The sequence below is a fragment of the Octopus sinensis genome, linkage group LG10 (assembly GCF_006345805.1).
Source record: "Octopus sinensis linkage group LG10, ASM634580v1, whole genome shotgun sequence".
Taxonomy (NCBI): Eukaryota; Metazoa; Mollusca; class Cephalopoda; order Octopoda; family Octopodidae; genus Octopus; species Octopus sinensis.
This window is the reverse complement of record NC_043006.1, coordinates 44,646,722-44,673,506: the sequence shown is the minus strand read 5'-3', so window position 1 is coordinate 44,673,506 and position 26,785 is coordinate 44,646,722. Positions and strand designations below refer to the sequence as shown.

Sequence of the window (26,785 nt, the reverse complement as noted above, 5' to 3'; positions counted from 1 at the left end):
ATATACATACATATATATATATACATACATATATATATATACATACATATATATACATACATATATATACATACATATATATATACATACATATATATACACTATATATACATACATATATATACATACATATATATATATACACTCATATATATACATACATATATATACATACATAATATATACATACATATATATATATATATATTATATATATATTATATATATATATATATTATATACTACCATTCTAAACACCAATCCATCTTAACATTTCTCTACAACCACATGTCCATGCCACCATATTTAAACAGAAGTCTAACTCATGTCCCAGCCTGTCATCTTAGAACAGAAAGATCATAATTATACTTGATTTAAGACTAGATGCACACAGCTAGAACAGCTTTGGTCATGGGACCCTTAAGGAAGATGAACCTAAGGCTTAACAACAACAGCTTCCAGTTTAGCTATCATCCACAACTATCTCTGACATACTGCTACTCCAGATTGGGACTGAACCTAAGGCCCTGAGGTTGGGAACTAATCTCCTTACCATACAGCCATGCTTGCACCTAAATACACATAAAATAAGACATAACTGTTAGTAAACACTGAAAATATATTTTTTTTAAAAAAAAGGGAAAATTGAATACAAAATTCAGTGAGGAAAAAGAAATACAATAGTTACATTTTAATACTACTAGAATTAGGTCGGGGGTCAGATTTCATGCCATAGTAAGCAAGCAGAGCATCTTTGTCAATATTGCTGAGGATGTGTTCAGCAACCTTTGTGATTTCTGGTAATTTTTTCATTCGATCCTGAAATGACCAAAAAAAAAAAAAAGAAGCCAATAGCAACAAAGCAAGAAAATTCACATCACTGAGTCATATAAACTGGTCTAACACATACAACTGAAATGGTAAAACAATTCTGTTTTAAATCTCATTCAACAGCCTATCTAAAAGCAAAAACAATTCAACCAGGTTAATTTTTCTAATGACACCTGATAAATGGAAAGGTAGGGCTAGGGATATTCCAGTTGCACAACACTTAAGATTAGTTCTTTTATATGAAAAAAGAATGTCTATTCATAACGTCTTATCATTGTGACTGTAATAATCTATTTAATCATTCATAACCATCCCACCATGCTAACCAGATAAAATAAATAATAATTCATGTCATATTTGTGGGAGCAGCTGCTACGTATGATATTTATGACATGTTAGTCTTCGGAGTTGACAGTTCATATCTGGTGTCATATCTGGTGACAGTTCATATCTTTGGAAAACACAGTTAACTCATAATGATTCAACCTGCCTAGCTATGAATCATCATCATCATCATTTAACGTCCACTGTCCATGCTGGCATGGGTTGGACGGTTTGACGAGAGCTGGCAAGCTGGAAGGCTCTACCAGACTCCAGTCTGATTTGACATGGTTTCTACGGCTGGATGCTCTTCCTAAAGCCAACCACTCCGACAGTGTAATGGATGCTTTTACATGCCACTGACATGGGTGCCATTTGCATGACACCAGTATCTGCCACGACTATGATTTCACTTCGCTTGATGGGTCTTCTCAAGCTCAGCATAATGCCAATGGTCTCGATCATTTGTCATTGCCTCCATGAGGCCCAACACTCGAAAGATGCTTTTTACATGCCACTGGCACTGGTGCAAGTTAAGTAACACCAGCATTGGCCACAATTATGATTTCACTTGGCTTGACGGGTCTTCTTCATCATCATCATCGTTTAACATCCGCTTTCCATGCTAGCATGGGTTGGACATTTGACTGAGGACTGGTGAACCAGATGACTGCACCAGACTCCAATCTGATCTGGCAGAGTTTCTACAGCTGGATGCTCTTCCTAACGCCAACCACTCCAAGAGTATAGTGGGTGCTTTTACGTGCCTCCAGGTAGAGGGCCAGTCAAGCGGTACTGCCCACGGCCATGCTCAAATGGTGCTTTTTATGTGCCACCTGCACAGGAGTCAGTCCAACGGCACTGGCAACGACATCGCCAAAGGTCTTGGTCACTAGTCATTGCTTCCATGAGAATTTTTTTTTTATCCTTTTTAATCACTTAGTCAAGAAAAGTCTTTAAGATGTCAGGGGTACCCCTGACATCTTAAAGTCCTTCCAAGCCTTGTGGGAGGGAGGAAGAAAAAATCCTCAAACTAGAAACCTGACCCAAAACTAGCATCCAGCAACAAAGTGGTGTCTGCTAAAGACATGCAAGGACCAGGTGGATCAAATATACCACCAAAGTAAGCCATGGCAGGATTTGAACCCAGAAAGCAAAGAGCTGAGGCAACATAGCAAGGCATCTCACACAATATTCTAATGATTCCAGCAGCCCACTTCTATAGCCTGGTACTTTATTTATTGATAAATAAGTACTCATCAACAGTGGTAGACTGGTGGGATCATTAGAAAGTAGTACAAGATGCCTCATTCTTTGCATTCTGAGTTCAAACCCTGCAAGGACCGGATGGTGGTGTAAAACTGATCAAGTCTATCACCAAAGTAAGCCACAGCAGGATTTGAAGCAAAGAGCTGAGGCAAATATAGCAAACAAATAAAAAAAAAAGAGACTACTCAAGAGCTGATGGTTCAGAGTTCAAATCAGGTTAATAACTTATTACCCTTTATTCCTCATAGGTTAATAGGATTAATTACTGACAATATCACAGACAAATGCTGATCAAAAATTAAGCAAGATACAGTCTAATATTTGATATTGTTACAAGAGCTCTTTCCCCCGAGTCATAGAGACTCATGAGGCAGGTTTTTTGGTTTCTGAGGCATATATATTCCCCACCTGGGACAAGATGCCAGTCCATGGCAAGATTACACATATTTGACAGCTAAGTGGACTGGAGCAATGTGAAATGAAGTGTTTTGCTCAAGGACACAACACATTGCCGAGTCCTGGAACTGAAACCACAATCTTGCTATCATGACTCCAACACCCTAACTACTAGGCCATGTGCTTCCACTAATATTGCTATACTGCCATTATTTAGCTCCAGGTCAGCCCTGATTGAGAAGACCTATGGTTAAAGTGTTCCAGATCCGGCTATCCAGTCTTTTTTTTTTTGTAATATGATATAATGTGATCTGAGGGAATATGTCTGTTACTTCTAGCACGTCAGGTTACCACATAGAGACTTCCATATTGGCTCAATTGCTATATTGTACATGAGCTAAGCCAGTGTTGATAACAACTGTCAACAATAACAACGCCAATAAAAACAACAATGTAAATAACCTTGGCAAACTATTTCATTGAGATTTAACCCTTTTCTTAGCATATTTGTGTAGAAATATGTTGCCTTTGTTTCAATTTATTTTGAAAATAAAAAAGAATTTAGTAAAATAATTTTGTAGTTATTAAATTGGTGTTTGGAACATATATTAACATGAAATTTTGATTTGAAGGTTTTAATTTAGACCCCTTTAAAACATGAAGTTTGTATCAGAGAACCAAGTGCAGTTTCAGGTGTTGGTATCAAAGGGTTTTAATTTAGACCCCTTTAAAACATGAAGTTTGTATCATAAAACCAGGGGCACTCTCAGGCATGGTTTTGTAGGTCGTTTTTGGGGACTGATGCCACTAATGTTACTCATGAGCCCTTGTAAGTCAACACCAATGAATAAGATATGAGCAGTGAAGGAATTCCTGAGAGCAGATATTTTGGGAAGGAAGAATTCAACATAGTGATTAACACAGGGGCTGAGGTAATTGGACACAACAAAGATGATGAAAGGAGGAGAGACAAGTGGGGCAGGCATGTCTGGGTAGAGGTGACATGAGCCCAGCTGTGCCCAAAAAGCAGAGGCCATTAAAGTAGCAGAAGAACTGACAGACAGAGGAAGTATTTCACCAATGAGCCAGAAGCTAGTGTGTCTGTGAGTGTCTTTATGCCAGTCATCCAGGTGGCTCTTTTCTGAATATGGTTTAGGATGTCTGAGTGTGTAACAACAGCAGTAATAGTTCATTGAGGGCTTCACCTAAGATTTGTAAAGTATCAGTAATTGTTGTGGAGGAAGGCTCAAGTATTTTCTGGCTCTGCAAAAACATGTCAGTCACTGAGATGTAGTCCAAGCTATTTATTAACCCATTAATGCATAGCATCCAGAAAAATGGCCGCAGAAAAAATTACTATTGCTTGTTAAGTAAACTACCCATTGAGCTTATTTTTAGTATGGTCTGCCTCTAAACTAGTGCTCTATGAGTCAGTAAGTGCTGGGTACAAACAAACCAACTACACAAACGTATGAAAGAGGTAATAGTAATTTTTCCTGCATCCATTTTTCTGGATGTTATGCATTAATGAGTTAAGGATGTGCTTTTACGAAGAGAGTCTGTGAATTTAAGTCCCATAGGACATACTTCAAATGTTAGGTAAAAATATAACAAGCATCATCATCATCATTCAACATCCATTGTCCATGCTGACATAAGATGGACAGCCTGACATGAGCTGGCAAGGCCAGGGGCCACATCAGGTTCCATAGTCCATTTTGGCTTTGTTTCTGCAGCTGGATGCCCTTCCTAATGACAACCACTTTACAAAGTGTACAGGATACATTTTACATAACACCATCACTAGTGCTTTTTACATGGCACCAGCACCTATGTTTGTTGCTTATTATTAATTTTTATCTAAATTTAAAGTTATTTCCTTCTTTTAGGTCCCAATTCTAGACTTCAGGCCGGCACTATAATACAATGAGAAAACGACAAAGATGGGATTCAGTAATAAATTAAGTTTACTATGGTTTACTTACTTTGTCGGCATCTAGAGCCTGCAACCGAGCAACATGAAGCAGTAAATAATCTTGATATTCAGTTGACAATTCTTTGTACAAATTATCACAATCATCAAGCCTACAAGAGAAGCACAAAAGAAAAGAAATACAATAATTCATCATCATCATTTAACATCCGTTATCTATGCTGGAATGGGTTGGACAGTTTGACCAGGGCTGGGAAGCTGAGGGGCTGCACCAGACTCCAGTCTGATTTGATATGGTTTCTACGGCTGGATGCCCTTCCTAACGCCAACTATTCTGAGTGTGATAGGTGCTTTTACATGCCACCCACAAAAAATTGGGGGCATGCACACATACATACTGACACAGCATAAAATATTTTTTTTAATTTCAAGTTTTATCTTGTAAATTTATATGTGAAGAGTGTCATTGTGTATGCATGCACACTTGCCAGTTTCTCTTCGCACAGAAAATTCCAATATAATCAGAATGTAAACCATCTGAAAGGTATTTGTCAAAAATGTCATTAAAAAATATCCATTTTTCTGTAAGTTATGAGGAATCAAAGTCTGAGAGGTACATACTTGTGTAGATATGTCCATTATGTCTTAATATTCCAGCAGAAAAAGAAAAATTGCTATTACTCTATGAGATCTAACTAGTTAACTGAAGGCTTTGAAAGAGTTAATTAATAGCTGTTATCAATTGCGAAAACAACACAAGCAAGTTCCAGGGACTGGATCTTTTGAGATGCTAATATTAGAACACTTATATCATAGAGTCATAAATAAAAATGCCATTGCAACAATTGTGTTGTGTTTTGAATAAAAGCACATTTGTCTGTCTGGTTGCTCTAGTTTCCTAACTAACAAAACAGGTTCCACTTCTGCTTCATAATACAAAGTAGTCATATAAATGCCAAAACATGAGTGAGAGTCATTTCTTTCAATATGGAAAGTAAAAACATTTTACCCTTTAGCATTCACATTATCTATTCACATTATTTTGAATTAGTCATACATTATCTCACAGATTAACGATCTTGACAATGTGGTTGTTTATTTTTAGAATGACATTGTAGGGTAGGTATGAGAGACCAGATCAGACCAGTTTGAACGTAAAAGATACAGAATATTCAGAAGGTTTGGAGATATGGCCTGTTTAAATGCTAAAGAGTAAATGTATTGAAATGTAATATCATTTTAAATACACCTAAAGACATTTTATTTTATACTTTATAGCAGTCATCAGCAGTGCCATATTTCATCATGAAAATATACATGGAGAAAACTAAGATGGATACATCCTCATTCATAATGGTACAGGATTGTCTACTACAGTGTTTCTCAACTATTTTTCACCCTTTGATTACTATTTTATTCTGGTGGACCACAACAGCCATTTGCTGTTTTAAAAACTAGTTTCATAGATACTTCTTTCAAAATTCCTATTTTGTTTTTCACCTGTTCATTTACAAATGTTAATAACAAACATATTGAACTATGTTAAGCATCAGAGGGAAAAAAAGCCTAGCTGTTTCTTGCAAGAAATACATCTGAAGCAAACACTTTTCATGGGTCCTTAAAATAATACTGTGGATCCCCAAATTACTATTTTGCTTGCATGGACTCCAAGGGACCATATGGACACTGGTTGAGAACCACTGGTTTAGTAGAAAATTGTCCAGGACATGCACACATTGAAAGCTATGCGGAGTATGAAATGTAGAGCAAACTGCTGCTTGATCTGTGTGAAGCAGAGAAAAGCTGTGACAAGAGTTTAACAGCAAATACGAGGTAAAAACTGTGAGGATAAGATTTTTGTGGAATCAAATGTAACCATTACGTCTGTATAACTGAAGACTAAAACTAGATTTGGAATACGTCTGTGTAAAGTGTATATTAAAGTTTGTTAATCTTTGAAACGAGTGAGGAAAAATATCTTTTCCTGATGGCTTTTACTTTATAATTTATTCCAGTCATGTTAATCTGTTTCTATTTCTCATTGCTACTGTTCTACTAAAATGAACACTTTTACATTTATGGATAACCATTTAACAGCAATGTTGTTTTTTCTTTGAGTCTTTTTTTTTTTTTTTTAATGAGAGGATTGGAGTTTTTATCTATAAACCTCCACAAAGAAAGATTGGGAGCAGGGATTGTAATTGAAGGTTGAAATAAAGTTAGAAATGACTATAAAAGAAATGAAGAGAGGAAAGAAAACAGGAAACCAAGAAAGAGAGCGGAAGGAAGGAAGGAAGGAAGGAAGGAAGGATGGGTTATGATAGAAATGAAGGGAGGAAAGAAAACAGGAAACCAAGAGAGAGAGCGGGGGGAAGGAAGGAAGGAAGGAAGGAAGGAAGGAAGGATGGGTTATGATAGAAATGAAGGGAGGAAAACAGGAAACCAAGAGAGAGAGCGGGGGAAGGAAGGAAGAAAGGAAGGAAGGGAGGAAGGAAGGAAGGAAGGATGAGTTATGATAGAAATGAAGGGAGGAAAGAAAATGGGAAGCCTAGAAAAGAGGATGAAGGAAAGAAGGAAATAGAGAGGGAAAGACTATTTTAAAAAAATAAAGGAAGGCAAGAAAAACAGGAAGATTAGAAAAGAGAAGGAATAAAAGGAAAGAAGGACTATATAAAAAAAAATGAAGAAAAAAAGAACAGAAAGCTTATAAAAGAGGAAGAATGAAAGAAGGAAATAAGTAAGGAAGGAAAGGCTATAGAAAAAAGAAAGAAGAATGAGAACCAGTAATTAATACTGGTTTTAAATTTTGGCACAGGGCCAACACTTTTGAGGGAGGGGCTAAGTTGAGCTAAGTTGATTACATCAGCCCCTATTGCTCAACTGGTACTTATTTTATCAACCTCAAAATGATGAAAGCCAGAGTCAACTTTGGCAGAATTTGAACACAGAACATAAGGACAGACAAAATGCCACTAAGCATTTTGCCCAGCATGCTAATGATTCTGCCAGCTCTCCGCCTTGTACCAGTAATTAATATTGAGAGGGGAACTTTAATGCAAATAATGTAATTACTTTGTCAACCAAGAAATTTTTAAATCACGTAAAGCTTCTTCATATTCTTCCTCAGCTGTTTTCTCCTTGCTTTCTTTGTTTTTGCCATTGGAGTTTTTAGGCTTCTTCACCAATTCCGTGAGAATATACTTGAAAGGCACAGAGGTCTGCAAAAGAAAAAAAAAAACACTAATTTACTACTTAGAGATCATTATTGGCTCCACATTTGGAGTTTTGGGAGGGGAGGGGTTTCCTTTTATTGGCATGGAAGCAACCAGGTTATAATAGCGATCTTGTGAAAAGGGTGTCTCAAACTGATGGCGCAAATTGCTTGAAGTACCACCTAAATTCCCACCAAATTACACTTTACTGCTTTAAATAAAAATGTGGTAGTTATGATTATGAAGATAGTAGTACATATGTATGACATCAAACTGTTTTTCTCCTTTTCTTCTTTCATCCTTTGTCAAACTCTCTAAACTTTGTATCTGTCTTTCTCTCCCTAGCATAGGGAGCTAAAGAACAAGAAACACACACCAAGAGAGATATAATGACAGAGAGATGGAGAGGAGAGTGAAGGTGATAATGATGACAGTTTGAAAACTGGATGAAAAGTTACAGCTGTCATATCTATCACAGCATTCTTTCATATTAATAATCAGCATTGTCGTCTTTTAATGTCCACCTTTCTATGCTTAAACAAGTCAAACAGAATTCCTTGAGACAGATTTTCTACAGCTAGATGCCCTGTCTGTAACCAACTCTCATCTGTTTCCATGTAAAGTTCACCTTGGTCAAACATGTTTTCATGCAAGACTGGAAACAAACAACAGTGATGCCTGTTTATAGCTATAATGCAATGACAAAACAAGGACAAACTTTCACACACATGCTTTCACACACATGCTTTCACACATGGAAGCCAGTTAACTGCTCTGACAACGATCACGCTCGAATGGTGCTCTTAGCACCCCATATATATATATATATATATATATATATATGGGGTGCTAAGTGCACCATCCATTGCCAGAGTGGCTAACTGGCTTCTGTGCCAGTGACACGTAAAGGGCACCATTCAAGCATGATCGTTACCAGCGTCACCTCACTGGTACTTGTGCCGGTGGCATGTGAAAAAACTTTCGAGCAAGGTCGTTGCCAGTACCACCTGACTGGCCCCCATGCCGGTGGCACGTAAAAGCACCCACTACACTTTCAGAGTGGTTGGCGTTAGGAAGGGCATCCAGCTGTAGAAACTCTGCCAGATCAAGATTGGAGCCTGGTGCAGCCATCTGGCTCGCCAGCCCTCTGTCAATCGTCCAATCCATGCTAGCATGGAAAGCAGACATTAAACGATGATGATGATGATGATATATATATATATATATATATATATATATATATATATATATTATATATATATATATAATATATACAGGAGCTATATGTGAGCTACTTCAAGTTTCATGTGTGAATAGTTTGTAATAGGAAGAGATGTTGTGGGAAGATAAGATGGAAGATAGTATCCCTCATCAACATCTTTTGTGGTAAGTACATACCCTACTACAATATTATAATTCTTATTTATTCCCAAACATATTTCACTTCAAATGTCTTTATGTACTGTGTATATTCAGAAATTATTATTTTCATACAAACAAGTGGTCATCTTGGTTGTTGTTATTTTGTTTGTTATTATTTTGTATTTTTAGGGGTGGGTGGTCTTTTCTTTTTTGTATTTTTGAAAATGTCCATCAGAAATCATTGTCATTTTATAACTGGGAAATCAATGGAGAAATTAATTTCGTATTGCAGCCTTTATTTAAGGATGTGATCTGTGAAAGTTTTGACTGCTATTTTCCGCAGTTTGAGCAACAATTGAATTATTGTGGGCTTACCAAATGCTGACATGCTTGATGTCACACAGAATGCTTACAAATCAACAAAGCAGTTTAATGTTGTGAGGAGGAATTAATCAGATGCTTGAGTTTTTACAGAGAGAATGGTAGAGAGAAGAAAATAAAGGTCTTATTTCTAAGCTACAAAATTATGAATGAGAAGCTAAAAGCAGAGGAGAAGTGATGTGTGGGAAGTCAGTATGAGGTGAACTGTGTAGAGTAGGAAATGTAAGATATGAGGAGAAGTAGACTGTAGGCAAGATGTGGCTAAGGTAAGATAAAAGGTAGTTGAAATAGTGAAAGACAGGTAGGTGAAGTAGGAAGTAGGGAAGAAGGCTGGGAACCGTTTTCAAACACAAATAAGTTGAGTGGAGGTGAATCATCATCTTTATCATCGTTTAACGCCTGCTTTCCATGATGGCATGAGTTGGACGGTTTGATGGAGAACTGGCAAGCTAGAAGGCTGCACCAGGCTCCAATCTGATCTGGCAAAGTTTCTTGAAGAAGGAAAAAAAAGGTAATATTCTGGAAGGAGCAGTAAGGGTGTTCCAAGCCACTTATATTATGGCATTTCAAACCTCAAGAATATGCCCTAGCACTTGCTACCATCTATATCTCTCGCTTCCTTTACTCAACCATCCCATTTATATTCGGTTCCCCATCCCTTGTGAGCATGCCTGGCATCTCCCCACCATCTCTATCCTGCTGCCTCTCACTCTCTCCCTCCCTCTCCTGCACTTCCCTCAGGTTGGGTAACCATGCATTTCCTTTGCAGTAGTGCACCTGGTTTTGTCTTCATTCCTCATCTCTCTCTCGCCAGGGAGGCAACTGTTTCTGTCTGTCTGTCTCAATATAACCTTTCATCATTTGACACAAGATCACCTCCTCCAATAAGTTTTTTTTTGTCTTGCAAGTACTTGGTGACCTTGTCAGTGCTTGTGCCACTTAAAAGCACCCAGTCCACACTGTAATGTGGTTGGCATTCAAAGGGGCATCCAGCTGTAAAAACCTTATCAAAACTGACCTTGCCTGTGCTTGTGCCACATAAAAAGCACTAAGACCACTCTGCTGAGTGGTTGGTGTTAGGAAGGGCATCAAGCTGTAAAAATCCTGCCAAAACAGTCACAGCAGTTTGGTGCAGGTTTCTGCCTGGCTGGCTCTTGTGAAACCATCCATGCTAGCATGGAAGGCAGACGTTAAACAACGATGATGATGATTTAGCAGAAAAATTAACTTAAAGAACTGCGACAACATGAGAAACTCAAGTATAGGAGTGTTCTGGACTGTAAGGCTAAAATTGTTGAGAGAACAGAGGTAGAAGAGTACAAAAAAATTTATCATGGGAAGTATACATATGAAAGGGGAATAATGAATATACGAAGGGGGGGGAGGAGAGAGAAATAGCAAAAGAGAGAAATGTTTTATAAAGAGGAAAGGAGGAAAGAAAGGTATGCTGTCCTTTGAAGTGGCATCAGAAGGAGTGTGTGTATGCACTTGATAGAAAACATGCAGTCTGGCTGCTTTTGTGTGTTTAATCGAGTGTATGTGTAGTGAGACTGTATTCGTGGGTATAGCTCTGTGTGTGTGTGTGTGAAAATTGGAATATGTTTGTTAGTGTCCGTGTGAGAGAGTGAACATTATGTGTTGTGTGTGTGTGTGCATGCGTAAATATATATGCCAGGGTGTGGTATACAGTGGCATTGTTTAGTGTGCTTCTGTGTGCAATAAAAATTGTGTTTGTTGCATATGTACATGCAGCATAACTCAAGTATTTTGGTTCAAGTCAGACAAGTATATATGTGCGTATATCTGCATAGGTGTGAATGCATAATTGTATTGTGTTTTGTGTGTATGTGTGTGTAGATTAAATAACATTGTTTAATGTGGGCGCGTGTGTGTGTGTATTGGAATGTGAAGACACATTTTGCGTGTGTGCAAAATGCATAGAGTAACCATGAACGTTCACATTGGAGAAGAAGTTCATTTCAATAGAGAAGTTCAAACACGTGTTCACATTTGACTGATTGGTATGTTAACGGGAGGAGCAGGATAACCTGTAATGTTTTTAGTATTTTTATTGTTCTTTTATTTTTTTTTTCGGAGTGGTGAAGTTGGTAAAGGAAACAGAACAACCAAAGAAGAGTGTGTGTGTGTGTGTGTGTGTATGTGTGTGTGTGTATGTGTGTGTAACTTTTGGGAGTGCTAGAGCATGTCTCAGCATATTTGCATGTCTACGCACAGGTGTGTTGTGTATTTAGCTACCACTAATGATAAGATGTTAGCACAGAACATCACTCGTTTCCCAGATTCTAACCTTTTACTACTGACCTGATTGAGTGAAAGATGTTCCAAACATGACCATCCTTTCTTTTTGTATAGCAAAGATAACATTATCCAAAGTATCTTCTAAGATAGTAGAATGTGATTGTGAGGGAGTTATGGTTGCTATTTCTAGCAGGTAGGGTTGAGTGCCCATGTAGAGACTCTTTTGTTAATTTGATGGTGACGATGGTGATAAGTTTAAGATTAGAGAGACACCCGCCCTTCCCAACCTGGTCTGAACAAATAGTCTGTAATATAACAAAACAAGATACGGAATCAATTTTTCCTAAGGTTACAACAATGTTGTTTCAATAACAACACTGGTGAAGGCAGCAAGCTGGTAGAATTGGCAATGTTTCAGATAATTTCATTCAGCTTTACATTCTTATTTCAAATGACACCAAGGTAAACACAGCCTTACATCCTTTCAGGATCAAAAAATTATCAGTCGAGGTGTTGAAGACTGGGGTTGATGTTATGAACCAGTCCCGACCCCAAAAGTTTCAAGCCTTGTGCCTATAGTAAATGAAAATAACAACGCCAATGGACCTAGATCAGTGGTTCCCAAACTTTTCCAAGTTGCTACTCCCTTGACTCCCAGGCCACACTCCTAGTGCCTCCCCAAACTCACCACCACAAACACAGACCACTTTCTGCAGCAAATTAAAAACAACTGTATTTCACAAATAAAACTTAATCAAATTAACCCATTATTTTGAGTTTTTTACATCCATTGCCCATTTTTACCCATTCCATTATCACCCCCACTTTTCTTCAACGCCTCACTCCCTGGATCTTTCCACTTCCCCCAAGGAGGTTGTACCGTCCACTCTGGGAAGCACTGATCTAGATTAACAGCATTTATCATCATTTAATGTCTGTTGTCCATGCTGGCATGGGTTGAAAGGTTCAACCAGAGCTGGCAAGCTGAAAGGCTACACCAGGCTCCAGTCTGATTTGGCACGGTTTCTACAGCTGGATGACCTTCCTAACGCCAACCACTTTACAGAGTGTGCTGTATGCTTTTACATGGCACTGCACAGAAACTATTATGTGGCACCACATGGGTGCTTTTATGTGGCACCGTATGGAAAGGCTAATTTAATGTAAACCTAACTCCTATGCAGAAACCAGCTGTTAAGTATAACTAATACTTCTTCCTTAGGTAGGCAGACTGAAGTAAAACAGGTGAAGTGCTTTAGCGAATAACATAATACAATGTCAAACTGAATGACATGGCTCTGTATACCACAAAGTAAGACTCCTGACTTAAGATTGTGATTTCAGTTACTGATTAAGTGCAACAAAGTCAATTTTAGACTTTCAATAAATGCTAGATAAATGATTCTCAACGGGGGATTATATGACCCCTGAAGTTTCGTATAAGATCTTTGGGGGTTCGTGCAATAGTAAATTGGAGACCCACAGTAGTAATACTTCAAGAGACCATGTAAAGATTTTGTACGAAATGTATTTATGTACTGTGAGAAACAGCTGGGTTTCTTTCTCTAACGCTTGACATAATTCGACATAATTCACTGGCTGGTCTCCAGCCAGTGAAACATGTTCTCTCAGAGAGTGCTATTGCAAATCTACATAAGTGAGCATGTGAAAAATAGGAACTTTGAAAGAAGTGTTTATAAAACTAGTTTTTAAATATAGAATGGCTAGGTGAGGGTGGGAATACTAAAATAATAATCAAAGGGATCCATAGGCAAAAAATGGTTGAAAACCACTCTACTAGATCAACAATTTTAGATGTCCACTGGCTGGTTGTAAATTTGACAAGCCATGCCTCAAATATAGGTAAGTTATTTAAAAAAGAGAAATTATAGGTGCCGGTGTAGCTGTGTTGTTGAAAAGCTTGCTTCCCAACCACGTGGTCTTGGGTTCAGTTCCATTGCCTGGCACCTTAGGCAAATGTTTTCTACTATAGTGCCAGGCTATAGATAAAGGTATGCACAACACACATGCACACTTATATATACATGCACATACATATATACATTAATATAAACATAAATATACATATATAATATATAACATAATTATATAATATACACACACCTACACACACAAGTGGTAATAGGTGAGGACTGGTGACAGGAAGAGCATCCAGCTATAGAAAATTTGCCTCAACAAATTCCATCTGACTGATGCAAGCATAGAAAAAGTAAATGTTAAATGACGACGATATGATGTAAGAATTTTGTCCATCCCCTTCTCACGTCTTTTTATTTCAATTACACAACACACATACATCAACAGGGTCCAAGCTCAACTGAACAATACTTATATTGGATCAGCTGAAGCTCAGCAAAACTATACTAGCAGTGAGCAATACAAAGCTCATCTTATGAGCTTCATCTGACTCACTGCCAGCTCAAGCAACAAAACGGTAAACAATGGTGCTTACAGATTTTTTGAGAGGTTCATCTTTCAAAACAAACAATGAGCCAGTTAGGTAATTTCCAGGGCCGTGTGACTTAGGAAGTCTGAAATGAAAAATAAGTGATATTTATATAGAGGAGTAAATTTTAACTGATGGGTATATATTTCTTGTATCTAAATATGTATTGCATTGATTAGTTAGATATACATGAGTGTAAGGTTCCAGCTTAGATATTCTGTATTTACTTGTGTATATCCTGCACTATTTTATCCTTGATTTTAACTGAAAAAATACTGGGATGCAACAGCTACATAGTGCGAAGCTAAAACTATGAAGTGGAAAAGTTTCATACCAAGATTCAACAGTAAATTAGGGATGTGACTTAAACCCAAGTAAATATGATATGAAGCATGACCTTCAAATGTTGGGCCTCACTGAAGCAATGGCAAGTGACGAAGACCTTTAGAGATATGCTGTGCTTGAGAAGACCTAGCAAGCTAAATGAGATCGTAGCTATGGCCTATGCCAGTATCACATAACCAGCTCATTTAAGAGTTTCCTTCAATCGTCGGGCAATGTGCTGTGCTTGAGAAGACCTATTGAGTCAAGTAAAATCGCTGTCATGGCTGATGCCAGTACCGCCTGACTGGCACCCATACCAATGGCACATAAAGAGCACCATTCGAGCGTGGTCAATGCCAGTGCCGCCAGAATGGCTCTTGTGCTGGTGGCACATAAAAAGCACCGTTCGAGCGTGGTCAATGCCAGTGCCATCAGATCGGCTCCCATGCTGGTGACATGTAAAAAGCACCATACAGGTATGGTTGATGCCAGTGTCGCCTGACTGGCTCCCATGCCAGTGGCACATAAAAGGCATCCACTATACTCTTGGAGTGGTTGGCGTTAGAAAGGGCATTCAGCTGTAGAAATCTTGCCAGATCAGAGTGGAGCCTGGTGCAGCCTCCTGGCTTGCCAGTCCTCAGTCAAACCATCCAACCCATGACAGCATGGAAAGTGGACGTTAAACAATGATGATGATGATGATGATATATCACACAGCTTGGCTGTATGGTAAGAAGCTTGCTTCCCATCTACATGGTTCTGGGTTCAGTACCCCTGTATGGTGCTTTGAGCAAGTGTCTTCTGGCCAACCAAAGTCTTCTGAATGGATTTGGTGGACAGAAAGAAGCTTGTCATATATATATGTTTGTGTGTGGCAACCAGTGTTGGTCTGTTTATATGCCCATGACTTAGCGGTTCAGCAAGAGAGACCGATAGAATAAGTACCAGGCATTAATTCGGCAGCACATCTGGACTAAAAATATAATTAAAAATGTAGGGAAAAATTTACATTCAGGTTACACTGCAGCATACCTAGCATCGTTTTATGGCACACCAATTTGCCGCAGCATACCAGTTGCAGAGCACTGGAGCAGACTACAAGATTTGAAACCAGAACAGAGAGATCTGAAACTAACAGTTCAACCTTAACCTAGTACTTTAGTTATAAATCCTAAAAGAATGTTAAAAAAAAAAAAAGGTTTGGCAAGATTTGAACCCAGAAGACAAAGATTTGAAAACAATACAATAACACATCCCATCTAACACATGAACAATTCTACCTTAGACTAATACTTTATTTAGAAATCCCAAAATAATGGAAAAAAGAAAAGAAATTACTTTGGTTGGATTTGAACTTAGAACCCAAACAACCAGAATAAATACCACAACACATTTCATCCAGTGTTCTAACAACTCCACCAATTTGCATTTTTACAAAAGACTTGGATTTTGTCAGTTACTGAAACTTGTTTTATTTATATTTATGACAGATTTGGAAAGACAGCCAACCTTATACTCAAATAAAAAAAAAAAAAATTTTAAGTTGAGATAAAAAGATATGATAATTTTTTATAATTAGAATAAAAAAAATTTTTTATGTTTCTAAAAATTAAAAGAAATTCATTTCAGTACAAAAAAAATAATAAGCTGAAAAGAGTGGAAAACAAACAAATATTTCCTCAAGAAACTTACTTATCGTCTGGTAAAGGACAGAAAAATAATGGATATGTGGTGCCTTTGTGGGCACACAGGGAGCATAATTTTTTGGCTTGTGGTGAAAGTGTGTTCTGCCAACATGCGTGGATGTCCAGGAAAAGTGCATTCTGCAGTCGATGGTGTAGAACCAGGACAGTGTCTTTCAGTTTCTCCACCATTTCACGATTGTCGTGTCGGATCTGTAGTAGAATTACATAGTCTCCTTTCTCCAGCTTGACACTATACTGCAATACAACAAACATTTGGATTTGTTAGCTTTACCATTTATCAGAAATCAATGTATTAATGTGTTTAAAAGCCTGCTTCCTAACCATATGGTCTTCAGTTCAGTCCCACTGCACAATACCTCGGACAAGTGTCTTCCACTATAACCCCAGGCCAGCTAAAGCCTAGTGAGTGGATTTGATAGACAGGAACTGAAAGAAGCCCGACAGGTGTTGCCTTTATACCCCACTACTATTTGACAACCAGTGTTAGTTTGTTTACATCCCTTCAGCTCAGCAAAAGAGACTGATCAATCAAATCAAACCCTTCATAGCAGTACCCCAGCATGGCCACAGACCAAGGATGAAAACAAGCAAAAGGTTAAAGATATTTGCTAGAAGGAAAGAAAATATGAGTTAGGGATGGTTAAGAGAGCCATTTGTTCGGCATATAATTTGATGACAATCATTCTGAAAGAAAGAGATAGGCAGAGAATCAACACAGGTGCCATTTTCATGACTCAACAGGAAGTGGGTTGCTAAATAAGTTAATGTAGTGGATACGTAGAGCTGACCAACTGCAAAGAAAGAGGAGAGCAGGGAATGATGCCCAGCAAGTTATATGGGAAAACTAGGTGGTAACTTTATTTAACAAGGAAATGACCTGAGAGTACATACCAAATTACTTATATCCTGCATTGTGAGGAGAGGTGCAAAGAATTTTGAACAGTAAGGTACTGTGAAAACTAGGATCTCATTGGAGAGAAATGTGTCAGATGAAACTGATGTACATGCCCATATTGTCAGGGAAAAGAAGGGTGAGGGAATTAGGAAGTGTCATTAAAGTGTCATCCTGGTAAACAAAGTGTAGGAGTGGGAGAGAGTTGACCTATCCCATGTGAAACCACTAAGAAAGTGCCTATTATCCAGATTAAGGCTCAGTAAAAATTGTAAAGCAGTTCCAAAGAGGATGGCTAAAAAGAAAAACAAAAAGCTGCCAATCCTTAAAAATAGTTGACATACTGAGAGCATCAAAATAGGTAAACACTATGTTAATTAATCCATTATTTAATCATGTTGAGTCACTTAGTTCCAGTAATTTAGGTATGGTGGAGGTGCAATGGCCCAGTGGTTAGGGCAGCAGACTCAGGTCAGAGGATCACGGTTTCAATTCCCAGACCGGGTGTTGTGTGTTTATTGAGCAAAAACACCTAAAGCTCCACGTGGCTCTGGCAGGGGTTGGTGGCGACCTGTTGTACTATTTCGCCTCAACTTTCACTCTTTCTTCCTGTTTCTTGACTAACGCTGCGATGGACTGACGTCCCATCCAACTGGGGGGAACACATAAGCCATAGAAACCGGGAAACTGGGCCCATGAGCCTGGCTAGGCTAGAAAAGGGCGCATAAAAATTTTTTTTAAATTTAGGTATGACAGAGCAATACAAATCACCATAGTAAGCAGCAGCAGTACACTAGCAACACTGGCTGGCACTATTGATTTCAATAATCTCAGTATTGAACTCAATACTGAATAGAGACAAAGAAGAAAACTACCTGTGAAGATTTTGTGTCCTGTCTAAAAGGAAAATTTATTTTCCAACAGCTTAAACCAACAGAAATAAATTTTGGTGGCCTGGAAAAGACTACAATTTTAGCACATCGAGTATACTTTTTGGAGGTTAATTTCCTCACTAAAATTTTACTTCCAGCTGAAGTTAATGTAGAATCAACAGTGTGTGGATCTAGAGCTGTTATTGGTGCTTTTTAAACTCAGGCCAGCCTTGGTTAGACAGACCTATGACCAATGGAAATCTAGCAATGATCACATCTTTTTAATGCTTTATTTCAGACTACATTTTCCTTCTTTTTTCTTTTTAAGATGGTATATGGTGTGATATGAATGAGGCTTTGTAACCATCTCTAACAAACTGAGCAACTATAGAGAGCAGTCATGAGGCCTGTAGAACTTTATGAGTGGCATGCCTAACAAAAAATTACTTTGAAGCCCACCAGATGATGAGCCATGTCTCATGCAGTCCACTTCTCGAAAAAGATTGTCCATGCTTTATATAAAGGCTGTCTTAAGAGACCCCTCCACCACACCCACTGATCAACCATGTTGTGTGGGCTCTGTAAATGATACTGGTGTATATATATATATATATATATAAAAAATTAATAGAACGAGATAAAAATCCAAGGCTGTGAAAGATTTCAAAATATTTATAAAGAGAAGGTCTTACAATTGTTTCCGGGATATTTTATATATCCCTTCATTGGAGAAGGTGCGAGAAAATGGTTAAGCAATAGTTATCCTAGAGAAGAGATGAAACAGAGTGAAGTGGAGGAATGAAAACAGACGTAAGATATGCAGGGATACTGTATCTGCAGCTCCATATTTAAGCAGAATGGTATACATATAAGTTTTTTGTACCGTGTGTGTAAGTTCCAATAATATTTAATAGTATTTAAAATTGGTCATGACCTACGTTGGACTCCTCGTTCGCATAATCACTGAACCTGGAGCTTAACTATAGTCTGTCCATAGCACTTACTCAGCATTACCTGACACCTTTGGGTTTTTTTGACACCATTGCCTCTCATAACCTACATATATATATATATATATATATATATATATATATATATATATATATATATATGTATATATATATATATATATATTGATATTGTACATCTGAACATCTACAAACTAAAAGGGAATTTTAGCTGCTGACTCCAGATATATATGTGAATCTAAATAAAAGGGACCTGTATCAATTTATTTACTGTTTGTGTATAAATTCATCATCACAAGTAACATTTAATAAATGAGGGGTTTTTAATATTTTTGGACACAGAATGTTTGACAGAAAATAGCTAACGAATGGTGCACAACAAGCATCGGAAGACTGATTAAAACATCAATGGCAAGACTAATTCTGCAGAGATTCTCTCCAGACTTTCTGCAGCAATGTTTATCAGCAGCCATGGATATAATTATGACTATATTGAATGACGGAATGTTTATGTGAGACAGTGAGGAATCTACTCTGTAGTCAATTGATCTGCTAGAAATAACAACCAAATCTCCTTCAAATCCCATTCTGCCATCTTCAAAAATAGGAACAAGACCGGTTTGGAATGTCTTTGATCATAGGAGGCCTGACTGATCAGGGCCAACAAGAGGTAAAAACTTTATCGACTTTTGAACCAATGGCACAAAGGGAAAAACAGACAAAAAAAAAAAAAATAAGAATTTCAAAAGAATGTGAAATAATTCCATTTTGGAACAGTGGTTCTTGAAGCAAAGAAGGCCATAAATAAGAGCATGTAAATAGTGAGTTGAAATCCCCTTTTGAACAGAAAAAAGGTTATCCAAAAGAGCTTTTCAACCCAATATTTACATATTATTTATAGCTTTATATATATGCGCTTCAAGATCCAAAATGCCAAAAAAAATTCCAATAAAAACAGGTGGAAAAAAATCAAAAGAATGACTACACATCTTACACGTGTGGGGTATGCATCTCCTGCACTGATGAAATATTTATTGGAATCAAACAACATCCACAGTTGGCTCTCATATTCCGATTCATAAAGCAGGTCACTAAGCAAAGAACAATCAGGTGTGACTTCTTCTCCTTTGCTCTAAAAAGAAATGGAGAATTAAAATATATAAATTCACGTTAATTTCTTTTTTTTTTTTTAGTTGAATATTTTACAAAGAGAAAAGGGAGGAGTAAATGGTAACAAAGGAAGCATATTCACAAATTTAGTTCTTTTTCTGAGTCTTCAAAAAAAAAAAAAAAATCTAGGCCCAGAGGGTTACTCCCATAGCAAAAGACTTCAGCAATTTCGGTAAATGTTTATTTTTTCCAGTTCAGTAGTTCTCAAAGTAAATTCAGTCTACAGTGGAATATGAAACAATAATACTGAGCTCAGAGTGATTACTCCAACAATTGGCACCACTGTCAGTTATGATATCAAGGGTTCCAGTCGATCCAATCAACGGAACAGCCTGCTCTGGAGTGGCTGTGTGATAAGTAGCTTGCTTACCAACCACATGGTTCCGGGTTCAGTCCCACTGTGTGGCATCTTGGCCAAGTGTTTTCTACTATATAGCCTTGGGCCAACCAAACACTTGTGAGTGGATTTGATAGATGGAAATTGAAAGAAGCCCATCGTATCGCTATCGTTTAACATATGTATATATATGTGTGTATGTGTGTGTGTGTGTGTGTGTTCCCCCAACATTGCTTGACAACTGATACTGGTGTGTTTATGTCCCTATAACTTAGCGGTTTGGCAAAAGAGACCGATAAGATAAGTACTAGGCTTACAGAGAATAAATCCTGGGGTCAGTGACAGTGCTTTTCTTTCTTTTGGCACCAAAGCAGAATTTGATATACAACACAGAGAACCAGAACAAATACTACAAGGTTCAACATTTCTACACTTCAGACAATTCACTGCCCCAGACTGATAATTATTTTTTTTTACTGACTCCCAAAAGAACATAAGACAAAGATGACCTCAGCAGGATTTGATAAATGAGTGCATTGAGCCAAAACAGAATCTGTCATACATGCATGGTTTATTTTGCTCAACTACAACCAAATAACTGAAGGAAAATTTACTCCAAATTTTTCTATTTCAAAAAGGTCACTACTTTGTTCATGATATTTCTGTACACAGCATAAGGGCAATAACCATATTTGTAGTGAGTAGTTTGAAAGTTGATATTATTATGCAGTAAAGATTGTTTGCCAACATAACGTGGCAGTCCTGGTTCAGGACTAATGTTGCTGTAATTTAGCCCCGGGAGACATCGTCTCCAGCTGGCTATACGACATGATCTGCGTCCTTATATTTTCGAACAAGGGAAAATATAAGAATGCAGATCATGTCATATAGCCAACTGGAGACGATGTCTCCCGGGGCTAAATTACAGCAACATTCGTCCTAAACCAGGACTGCCATGTTATGTTGGCAAACAATCTTTACTACAAAGTACTTTCGATGAATATTTCACGTTTTGAGATTTAAAAATGGTAATTTATTTAACTTGGTAATACTAGTTAGTAAAATAACTAACTTTTCCTTTTATTTATTTCTGAATAAAATTGGTATGTAAACATCAATTAACAAGAAGGTTCTCCCATGAATTTAAGACAAAGTTTTAATTTAAATATGAACACTTTAACCCTCCCTGCACTGATTAAATTTTTACTGATAGTGCAATATGCTAATCATAACCTCTTTATATTAACCAGTGAAAATAAAATGTGCATACCACATCATATGAAATGTGGAGAATTCCAGAAAGTACCTCACTATCAAAAATGAGTTAACTTAGTTCCACTTCTCATGCAGTGAACTGAGTATATTTGGTGTCGTAAGAGTTAAAATAAACAGTTCTGTATCACAGAACTAAAGATTATCTCGTGTGGCTTGGCACCAAAAGTGTTAAATTACTAAACAGAATAACAATGTTTCAATGATAACAATACACACACAGAGAAGTCTCGATAGAAATTAATGAATTTAGCAATATATACCAAATGGAAGTTGTAGGTCAATTCAATTGCATAAATTTGTCGCCCTTCTGGTAATAAATCTCTTGGACCATTTAAACTTCGTAATTTGTGTTCAGCAGGTCTGCAAAAGATAAGTAAAAAAAAAATTTTTTTTTTTGCAATAACAAGAAATGGCAAGAAAAGTTTCTGACACAAAATGTAAACAAAAAATAAACAGATGCAGGCGTGGTTGTGTGCTAAGTAGCTTGCTTACCAACCACATGGTTCCGAGTTCAGTCCCACTGCGTGGCACCTTGGGCAAGTGTCTTCTACTATAGCCTCAGGCCAATCAAAGCCTTGTGAATGGATTTGGTAGATGGAAACTGAAATATGCCTGTCGTATATGTGTGTGTGCGCACATTTGCATGTCTGTGTTTGTCCCCCAACCATTGCTTGACAACCGATATTGGTGTGTTTACGTCTCCATAACTTAGCAGTTCGGCAAAAGAGGCCGATAGGATAAGTACTAGGCTTACAGAGAATAAATCCTGGGGTCAACTTATTTGACTAAAGGCAGTGCTCTAGCAAGGCCACAGTCAAATGACTGCAACCAAATAAAAAAAAAGAATAACTTTAGCTAAAAGATCCAGGAATACAACAACTACAAGAAGTAGGTGGGAGCATGTAGGGTAGAATAAGAAAAAGAGAGACTTCCATAACAATCATCATTGTTGTCATTTAACAGTCGATTTCCATGCTTGCATAGGCTGGATGGTTTGACAGGATCCAGCAAAGTCACAGGGCTGTGTCAAGCTTCAATGTCAGATTTACTATGATTTCTACAGCTAAATGCCCTTCCTAATGCCAAACACTTTACATTGCATAGCAATGAAAAACAATAATAACAATAATGTAAACAAAAAATAAACAGGTGCTCAGGAGTGGTTGTGTGGTAAGTAGCTTGCTTACCAACTACATGATTCCAGGTTCAGTCCCACAGCATGGCACCTTGGGCAAGTGTCTTCTACTATAGCCTCAGGCCAACCAAAGCCTTGTGAGTGAATTTGGTAGATGGAAACTGAAAGAAGCCTGTCATATATGTGCGTGTATGTGTGCGTGCGCGTGTTTGTGTGTCTGTTTGTCCCCCCACCATTGCTTGACAACTGATGTACTTGATGTCATATCCTATTAGCTATGTACATCAAGTACATCTACAATGACAATCATCATCATCGTTTAACGTCCGCTTTCCATGCTAGCATGGGTTGGACGGATAACAACAAAGGTGATTGATAACATAATCCTTTTTACTATAGGCACAAGGCCTGAAATTTGGTGGTGGGGGACTAGTTGATTACATCAACCCCAGTGCACAACTGGTACTTAATTTATCAACCCTGAATGGATGAAAGGCAAAGTTGACCCCAGCAGCATTTGAACTCAGAATGTGGAAACAGACACAATACTGCTAAGCATTTCACCCAGCGTGATAACGATTCTGCCAGTTTGCAACCTTGAAGATTGATAACATAATGATGATGAAGACAATGATGTTGGTAGTGATGATGAAGACAATGATGTTGGTAGTGATGATGATGACGATGATGATCACAATGATGGTTGCGCTGGTGATAGGTTCAGAAAAACAAACAGCTAAAGTAAACTTACCGAAGTGGCTGTGCTAAAGACTTGAGACAAACGCTCGGACAGATTTCTTCGTGCCTGAGAGTTGCTTTAACATTGCACCGAGCTATACCATCAGCTGCATGCTACAGAAAAAAAAAAAACAACACAAGATACAAAACATTCAAAATATCGCTTTCCAGACATTTTTACACTACTGCATGTACTTTTATTGCACTTTCTGACAAGTTGTGGTGCACCTGAGCACTGTATGCAATAATTTCATTATTATTATTTATTATAAACAAGCAACTTACAAAATTCACCTTTCTCTGAAAAAACTTGCAAATTTTATGACTATTCATAAATTTTCATTCTTGACATTATATTACATAAGGGCTTTTTTTTTCTAGATTTTACATAGCTAAGAGGATATGACATCGAGGATATCTATATTTTATATAACTGATATTGTTTTGCAGCAGATATAAGTTTATATAGGTGCAGGAGTGGCTGTGTGGTGGCTTGCTTACCAACCACATGGCTTTGGGTTCAGTCCCACTGTGTGGCACCTTCAGCAAGTGTCATCTACTATAGCCTCAGGCTGACCGCGGCTTACAACCATATCATGTTGAAAGCACTGGTTCTCATCCGATCACCGAAGTAAAGCAAATTCTAAGTTAGTACTTAGATGAGTGACCGCTTGGGAAACCTAGATGCTGTAAGCGTCACATGGCGCAGGAGTGGCTGCGTGATAAGTAGCTTGCTTACCAACGACATGGTCCTGGGGTCAGTCCCACTGCGTGGCACCTTGGGCAAGTGTCTCCTACTATAGCCTCGGTCCAACCAAAGCCTTGTGAGTGGATTTGGTAGACGGAAACTGAAAGAAGCCCGTCGTATATATATATATAATATATATATATGTGCGTGTGTGTGTGTGTCTGTCTGTCTCCCCAACATCGATTGACATCCGATGCTGGTGTGTTTACATCCCCGTAACTTAGCGGTTTGGCAAAAGAGACCGATAGAATAAGTCCTAGGCTTACAAAGAATAAGTCCTGGGCTCAATTTGCTTGACTAAAGGCGGTGCTTCAGCATGGCCGCAGTCAAATGACTGAAACAAGTAAAAGAGTAGCTAAGACGGCTCTGAAAATTCAAGGATTTGTAAGAATAGTAGAGCAAGTGTTGTTTGAGTGCATGAATGAGAGAGAGAGAGAGAGAGAGAGAGAGAGTGTGTGTGTGTGTGTGTTGTGTGTGTGTGTGTGTGTTGTGTGTGTGTGTGTGTGTGTGTGTGTTGTGTGTGTGTGTGTGTGTGTGTGTGTGTGTGTGTGTGTGTGTGTGTGTGTGTGTGTGTGTGTGTGTGGTGTGTGTGTGTGTGTGTGTGCGCGCACACACACACACACACGTAGTAAAATCCATTTTATATCACTATTAAAAAGTCTCTTAGTTAACTGGCACAGACAGAGTTATCTACATTGCCCAAGAGTACAAAAGAATAGCATTTTTAGGATTTGAACACACAGGCACTGGCGTGGTGTGTGAGTAAGAAGCTTGCTTCCCAACAATTTGTTTCTGGGTTGAGTCCCACTGTTTTGAATGTTGGGAAAGCATTTTCTACTATTGCCCCAGGCCAACCAAAGCCTTGTGAGTGGATTTGGTAGACAGGAACTGAAAGAAGCCCATGGTATGTATTTCCATATGTCAATATACATAGTGTGTGTGTGTGTGCGCGCGTGCGTATGTGCACGCAAGTTCTCAACAAAATGCTAACATTTAGCAAAGTAGAATTAACAAAGAATACTGTACCATGACAATTTGCTTTGAATCAACACTTATTCCACGGAAAGTGACAGAGTAGTCTAGAGTTACTTCACCAAGATTGGCCCACCACTTGGCAAGGCAAACTTCCAGTATATTGCTATCCTGTGAAATAAAATAAAAAAACACCATTAATGAGGTAACAGTAAATTGCAGTGGACTCTGCCAATCCACCCTTGTCATTATTTTTAATATTTGCATTATTAGAAGACAGAAACAAAGTAAAGCACCATAATAAATATACTACAGTGTTCTATTTTCATTAAGGTGGCGAACTGGCAGAATCGTTAGCACACCAGGCAAAATGCTTAGCAGTATTTCATCTGCCGCTACGTTCTAAGTTCAAATTCCACCGAGGTCGACTTTGGCGTACATCCTTTCGGGGTCAATAAATTAATTACCAGTTGAGTACTGGGGTCAATGTAATTGACTTGCCGCTTCCCACAAAATTTCAGGCCTTGTGCATATAGTAGAAAGGAATATTCTATTTTCATTCTCTAGGCTCTGATTTAAAATTTTGTTTTCTGAGTCAGTGATATACAGACAGAGTGACAAACACTGAAGTCCTTGGATGAGTTAAAACCACCAGGAAGCTTCTTATCAACATAAGGGTGCAAGTGGACTTCATATTAGAAGATATAGCCTTGAACATTTGGTAAAAACTAGAAAACTGAAAGGAAGAAGAAACCAAAGAATACAGAGAGGGGGCGAGGAGATACTCAGCCAGCTACAGAAAAACTGACCCAATAATATGCTAAGCTGTATGTGGGGCAAAACGAAGTGGAGGTCAATGATTTTCGACACTTGTAGACTAGACTATGGCAATTCAGTTGATTATGCTCTCTATCATATTAGGATTGCATCTAATAACAATAAGTTATTTGTAGCAAAAGAAGTTATTTGCAGAATAAATAAATAAATAATAAATCTATTAATCCAATTTACATCGAATACTTTTTTTATTGATTACAATAAGTAAAGATTATAAAAAATATTTTTTCAGAGATTGCATAAAAAATCAGATTAAGTCCTTTGGCAGCTTGGCTGATTTGGACAAGTTGGTAGAAAAATAAAAAGTAAAAGTGAATTTGGTAGGCGGAAACTGTACTGAGTCCCGGTGTGTGTGTGCATACATATACTCATGCTGTGTG

The 26,785-nt window shown here is 37.9% G+C and overlaps 1 protein-coding gene and 1 pseudogene across 1 annotated transcript in view; one reads left to right on the top strand and one right to left on the bottom strand.

The window, feature by feature from the left end:
• LOC115216390 (tripeptidyl-peptidase 2) overlaps nt 1–26,785 on the bottom strand; it is a 101,881-nt gene that overhangs the window by 17,537 nt on the left and 57,559 nt on the right. Inside the window, exons 18-26 of the mRNA XM_029785686.2 lie at nt 25,623–25,739; nt 23,862–23,962; nt 22,236–22,335; nt 20,188–20,325; nt 16,448–16,695; nt 14,438–14,516; nt 7,823–7,968; nt 4,803–4,902; nt 689–819 (exon numbers count right to left, since the gene is read on the bottom strand). Coding sequence (XP_029641546.1) covers nt 689–819; nt 4,803–4,902; nt 7,823–7,968; nt 14,438–14,516; nt 16,448–16,695; nt 20,188–20,325; nt 22,236–22,335; nt 23,862–23,962; nt 25,623–25,739 — 1,160 coding nt within the window. The remainder of the gene's footprint in view (nt 1–688; nt 820–4,802; nt 4,903–7,822; nt 7,969–14,437; nt 14,517–16,447; nt 16,696–20,187; nt 20,326–22,235; nt 22,336–23,861; nt 23,963–25,622; nt 25,740–26,785) is intronic.
• Nucleotides 24,430–24,544, top strand: LOC115216891 (annotated as a pseudogene).